The following is a 5,658-nucleotide window of genomic DNA, read 5'->3' as shown; positions in this document are numbered from 1 at the left end:
CGTCGCTATCTCACCCCAGTTACGATCAATGTCCTCCAAGGTCACTTGCAGTGCATCGTATACTGCGCTCTGGTATGTTTCCTTAACACGTGGCTCACAAAGCTCCTCTACTGCTGACCGAGGAGTTAGTTTTTGGGGCTTGCCGCGACAGTGTAATGAAAACCTGTACCATACAAGAGCGTGGCCTGAATAGAATAGTATTCCAAAACAACCGAGTCAATGATTGGTCCGCACCAACTGATGGAGATCTGGTCAGTTTGACTAAAACCTGCTCGGCGGTGGGGAGACACCAGGTAAAATCACGTCGCCTACTGCATCTAAATCCAGCACTGCTGAGAAACCATTGGTGATCAGTAAAGTCGCAAAAGATGCTCATCATTATCATTGATTTTTGCCTTAAGACTATTACCGAGGCGTGCTTCTAATGAATTGAGACCTCCTACCGAAGTAGAAAGCCAGACAGCAAATCGGCGGCTGTTCACGGGTACCATTCGAGCAATGAGACTTCGATTCGAGAACGTAGGACTAAAAAACAAGAGTAACACTCGCTGCGACAGCTTCAGAATCGCTCAAAGTTCGTATTCCGTGCCGTCTCGATAGAGAGAGTATCGTAAGCTCAGCAGACGTTCTTGGATTCTGTCCTCGAGTTCCAGGGATGCAGTAAACGTCAGCCAACAAAGTATCCATGGCACGAGTAGGGCCGGCTCGTCGGCCAGTCTGCCTAAGCGTGCTCTTGTTAAAGTTTGCAATAAAAACGGAAGAACGGTGCCTGGATAGGGGAGGCATAATGTGGCGTGTAGTATGTCGAATCCATAGGTGCCTGACTGAAATACATGCAACTAGGTCTACATAAGTGACTGGAGTTGAGAGGTAACAGTGAGGAAGGATGGGGGCGTCAGCAATCGCATGTTTTCGCTTATCCGTCTTCCTGATGTCACCGCATAAACCGTCGACGTGTCACGGTGGTAATTTTACCTGGAAAGTTCACGGGTGTAGGTTGGCTGAGATACTGCTGCAGCTCCCAAATCTAGACAGGGTCGTCAAGTAAAACCTAACCGCCAGAGAGCAGTAATTGGCTTGAGACTACTCGAGTAACCCAAATCTTAGGGAACAAATTGTCACGCTTGTTTTAACCTCAACCTGGAGGGTCAGGAGACTGTTTTTCAGACCTCTATCTACTGATAAACAGGACCAGTTGCTTTACGAACATCCCCCAGTTCAGCTCATTGAGGTACGCGAACCGTCGCATAACGACAAGGTCCTCTTTTCAACGGAGTACAGATTTGAAACGCGCAAAACACCAGGGAGTGAATGAGACTCGCTCACAGAGATTCACCATTTGTTCCTGTATTTTACGTGGGTCCTCCTCATCTTTGCGATTCAATTATCGTAATAGGATGCACTCATGATAACGTTGTTGCTTATCCTCTTGTTGCTGATTTGGGACTGTTCCAACCTGGCCTTGGAAGTGAAGCGTCTTCCTCAACTTAAATATTATCAAATCCGCCAAATTTTACGCAATCGGACGTAGAAGATACACAAATTCTGTACTCCTCTTCAACAATCACAAACAAGAGGCATTGAATGCCTCGCAGTCAAGCTTGTGCTTTTTAGTCAGATAGGTAACTGCCATACAGAATACTTTTTCGTTACCTTAAACTTGTATTATTGTAACTGCATTCCACGTATCCTTATCATCTTCACCTCTGGTTTAAGGTAGTTTGCTGAAGGTTGGCTTTACCGTCATTGCAGGCTGCGTCAGTCTATGGCCATAAAAACGGGACTAGAACAAGCCTCAATTCAAATCTGTTGTCTCCTGAATCCGAGACTGTAAAAATCAGTCTATGGCCATAAAAACTGTTGTCTCCTGAATCCGAGACTGTAAAACAGTGGTTATTGTTCCGGCCATCGCTGTCCGAAATGTAAGCACCAGGGATATTGGCGTCAGTCTGGACCCTTCTCCCTCAATTGTTCTGTTATCTATTTATTCTGAGGCTTTAATAAAATAAATTGACCTGGTTGTACGGCGTTTCGGCACCAGTGTTCTTACACTAATGTTGCTGTTACTATTGATGATACGACTAACCGGATTACAAATCGGTAATATGATATGTCCTGAATTTTTAGTATTCGAACGACCATTGTTAACATGATACATTATTTTCAAACACATTTTCGAATGCGTTCCCAGGAGTGAATATGTTGCAGTATCCCGAGATGTTCCCCCAATATGTTAATCATCAAACAACACCGTACTGGAAATGGACTTCCTATCGACGCAAAACCCCACTTCTGGCCTGGCGAAGAATCTTCAGCAACCTTATGCTCCTCATATCTCTGACTTCTTAGATCACAGCTTAATCATGTTCAGGGCCAACGTGCACAGAACTTCATCATTACCAGCACCTCTGAATACATGGCAGTACTTTTCCGTGGATCAAAAGCATAGGTTTTCACTCTTATAAATGCTACGTTCCGGATTATACCACCAAGTTCCGGCACTTGTCCCAAAGTGTATTTGGGAGTTTTCCTTCAAGACGTTGTGCTTTCAAACTACACTAACAGAGTTCTAGCTTATGACTTTTTTTGCCCATTTTATACAGCGACGAGGGTGAATCCTACAATCAGGAAACTGCCCGTAAAGGCACTGACCAGTTCACTAGAAGGCCTCCTTCCCCCGAAAAGTTCGGAAGCGACTACATGGGCAAACGAAAATCGCATGTACTTTTCCGATCTTACTGCTCTCTGCGGCTGGTGTAAGTCCAGAACCAAAAAGGTAGGGCCAAGCAATCGCGTTTATGACTGTTAGTCATCGTTCCTCTTCCAATCAAACTACTGCAGAGTTATCTTTCACGGGTCACTGAATACGAATAATCAACACTGAACCCCAAAATTACAGACGTTTTCGAAAAGGAGGATAGGTCAATGACTTTATCCTAGGTGGCCGGTACATGTAAGTCGCCCTGCGTGACTCATGAGTGACTAAACCTAAAAGGTTTCCAGCTTTTTCCCATTTACCCCTACCCAGTTACCCGATAAAAAGTCTTCAATGCGCTGAGAAAACATTTCTATACAAATGATGATAAAGTAATGCATGCAAACTGGAAATTGACTCGTTGACCGAATCTGATTCATCTACTTCGGTTCCGGGAATCGCTGAAGCAATTTGGTTACTTGTGATGCAGGCAGCCGCCTCGTTTCTTCGTCCCCGGGTTCCAAAACTCCACTCCTTCTGAGTTCTCTGTCTTTTGCACGTTTGGCCTGATGAAGTTTTGCAAAATAAAGTAAGAATTATGAATACCTCGGCGACTTGGACGCAGGCTTTGAAAGCATCAATGAGCTGTGTGCATGGTGCTTCGTCAAAATCGTGGTTCTTCAAGCAGCTCAGCATAACAGTCATTTCTCCAACGCAGACGGCTCCTACAGAAAACATCAGTGCGCGTGAGGTAAACACCTACGTGGCTCTTTCTCTCCCCTGCCAGAAACTTTGTCCTTCAAAACTGGTTCACGATAATAATCGTATTTATAGTGTTCCATATGGGGAAATCGTGTGGTTGAACGTTTGTAAAGTCGTTGGCATGCAGTAGACATCTTCATCTTGATGAAGTGAGGAACACTAGAAAGAAAAATGCAAGGAATTAGAAGAGAAACAGCAGAAATAGGCCGGAGACCTTTCATCAGGGGAAACCGTATCAGCACATGCAGATTGAATAGACATAATTGAATATGCATAAGCTACACGATAAGGTGAAACTCGTCTAAAATATAACCCGTCACTAAGTAACACAGGTGCCTGTTGTATATTTGCTGTTTTCTCAAGCCGTTTCAGCTTTCATTGCCAAATCACTTTTTATTGTTTTAGCTCGCGGTTTAAACGTTGAGGATAGATACAGCCTAATTGCCGGGCCCTCAGTCTCTTCCGTTCTTACTGAGATGGTCGCCCCACTCAATCCATCGTCAAACACAACAATTTATTCATCCAAGAAATTTAATCGAACGGAACGATTCTTAAGTCCCGAACGGTCTGACACCGATCCCATTACCCAAGGTCCAGCAGATATCCGAGAGCACTGGTTTTGTATACTTGCAAATTTCCTTGATTCCAGTCACCAAATGAACTGTGCACTGATGTTTGCAAGTTCATTAGCAAGAGCAGCGAACAGATCAGCAGCCACCTGATCAACAAAAAACGAACTGAAAATCTTGTTCCATTATGTTGCTCCTAGTATTCACTACTTCACCAGACTGCAAGAATTATGAATCCGCTATTGCAACCTTGCGAGAAATTTAAATACAACCGAAAAGTGAAATATTCGCCCGGTGTTTTCTGAATACCTGTAAGACAGAGATCAAAACCGCGGTCAAACTGCAAAATCTTCGCAGTTTGTTGTCATATTTTCGCTTTAGGGCTGTCAGCGCAGAATAACACAGCGACGAAGCATTACGAAGTGCATTTATTGGTAGACTTTATCCGGATACTATACGCCAGAGGCTATTGGAACATCAGTTGCTGGATTTGAAAATCGCCTACGACCATACAAAATCCTTCAAACTAGCGCAAAAACAGTCGCAGTCGTTTTTACTGAACAATTTCCCTGTACTACCGTATCGAACGACCCACAAAGGTCTCCACGTTCTCAAGCATCATCGCGCGAACAGATGACTGCTGCTAGTATGGGGTCTTCGTGTTTCTTCTGTGGCTATGCTCTTCATCCGCGTTATAAATGCTCCGCTAAAGACGCGACATGCGAAAATTGTGGTAAGGGCATTTTCAAAAAGCATGCAGACGTACAACCGGCTGAGGAACATCTCATCCGTTTTAAGTGCACTATCTCGCCTCAGTACTGCGGCCCCCGAGTGTCTCGAAGAAGCACTGGCCGATGTGAAAGCCAAAGGCGTTTCACTTCAAGCTCTTGATACTGGTAGTTCAGACAGTTTGATTTCTGAAGATGTGATCGTAATCAGTGGCCTGTACTACCATCATCATCTGATATCACTTTGCTTTCCATCCAGTACAAAAGCTGCTCTCCTGAACATTTTTAACAATGAAACATAAACAAAGCATGTACCCCTCTTTCAAGTTATCAGTATTATGTGATCCGTCTGCGGATATTCTACTTCATCTTTCGTGATACCACCGGGACTGATACAGCTGCCCAGGTAAACAAATTTTTCTACTACCTCAATCGGTTCATCCGCAAGCATGAGGCTAGGGTTCGAGCCCACCCAATCTTGCAGTAGCACTTTACACTTTGCAGGTGTGAAGCGCATGCCGAACCGCGAGGCAGAATTATTTAGATTATTTAATATTGTTTGCATTACCACGGGATCAGATCCCAGAGGAGCTATGTCGTCTGCGTACTCGATATCTGTGGGCGGAGGCCCAGGGAGCAATTCGACCCCACAGGCATTAGAGGCTGGTAGTGCGTCTTCCATGATCGTATCGATGACGAAATTGAAGAGGAAAGGGGAAAGAGGACAGCCCTGTCGGACACCACTTTATGTGGTGAACTCAGGAGAGAGCTTCCCGTAGACCTTTACACGGCCGCAGGAGTTGGCGTACAGCGCCGTAATGAGGTTCAGGAATTTATGGGGGACACCTTTGCTCCACAGACACTGCCATAGTGCTTGGCGGTCCACAGAGTCAAAGGCAGCTTT

General features: G+C 44.9%; 1 protein-coding gene across 1 annotated transcript; it reads right to left on the bottom strand.

Annotated features, from left to right (window-relative positions):
* Positions 1-3,135: 3,135 nt before the first annotated feature.
* Positions 3,136-3,597, bottom strand: T265_07461 (hypothetical protein; the record flags this gene model as incomplete). Its single annotated transcript, XM_009172990.1, has 3 exons — positions 3,136-3,261; positions 3,302-3,420; positions 3,459-3,597. 3 exons carry the CDS (start codon positions 3,595-3,597, stop codon positions 3,136-3,138), a joined length of 384 nt encoding a protein of 127 aa, XP_009171254.1.
* Positions 3,598-5,658: the final 2,061 nt, after the last annotated feature.

Source organism: Opisthorchis viverrini, assembly GCF_000715545.1.
Source record: "Opisthorchis viverrini unplaced genomic scaffold opera_v5_179, whole genome shotgun sequence".
NCBI lineage: Eukaryota > Metazoa > Platyhelminthes > Trematoda > Opisthorchiida > Opisthorchiidae > Opisthorchis > Opisthorchis viverrini.
Note: the sequence above shows the minus strand (reverse complement) of the source record. Positions and strands in the feature narration are given on the sequence as shown.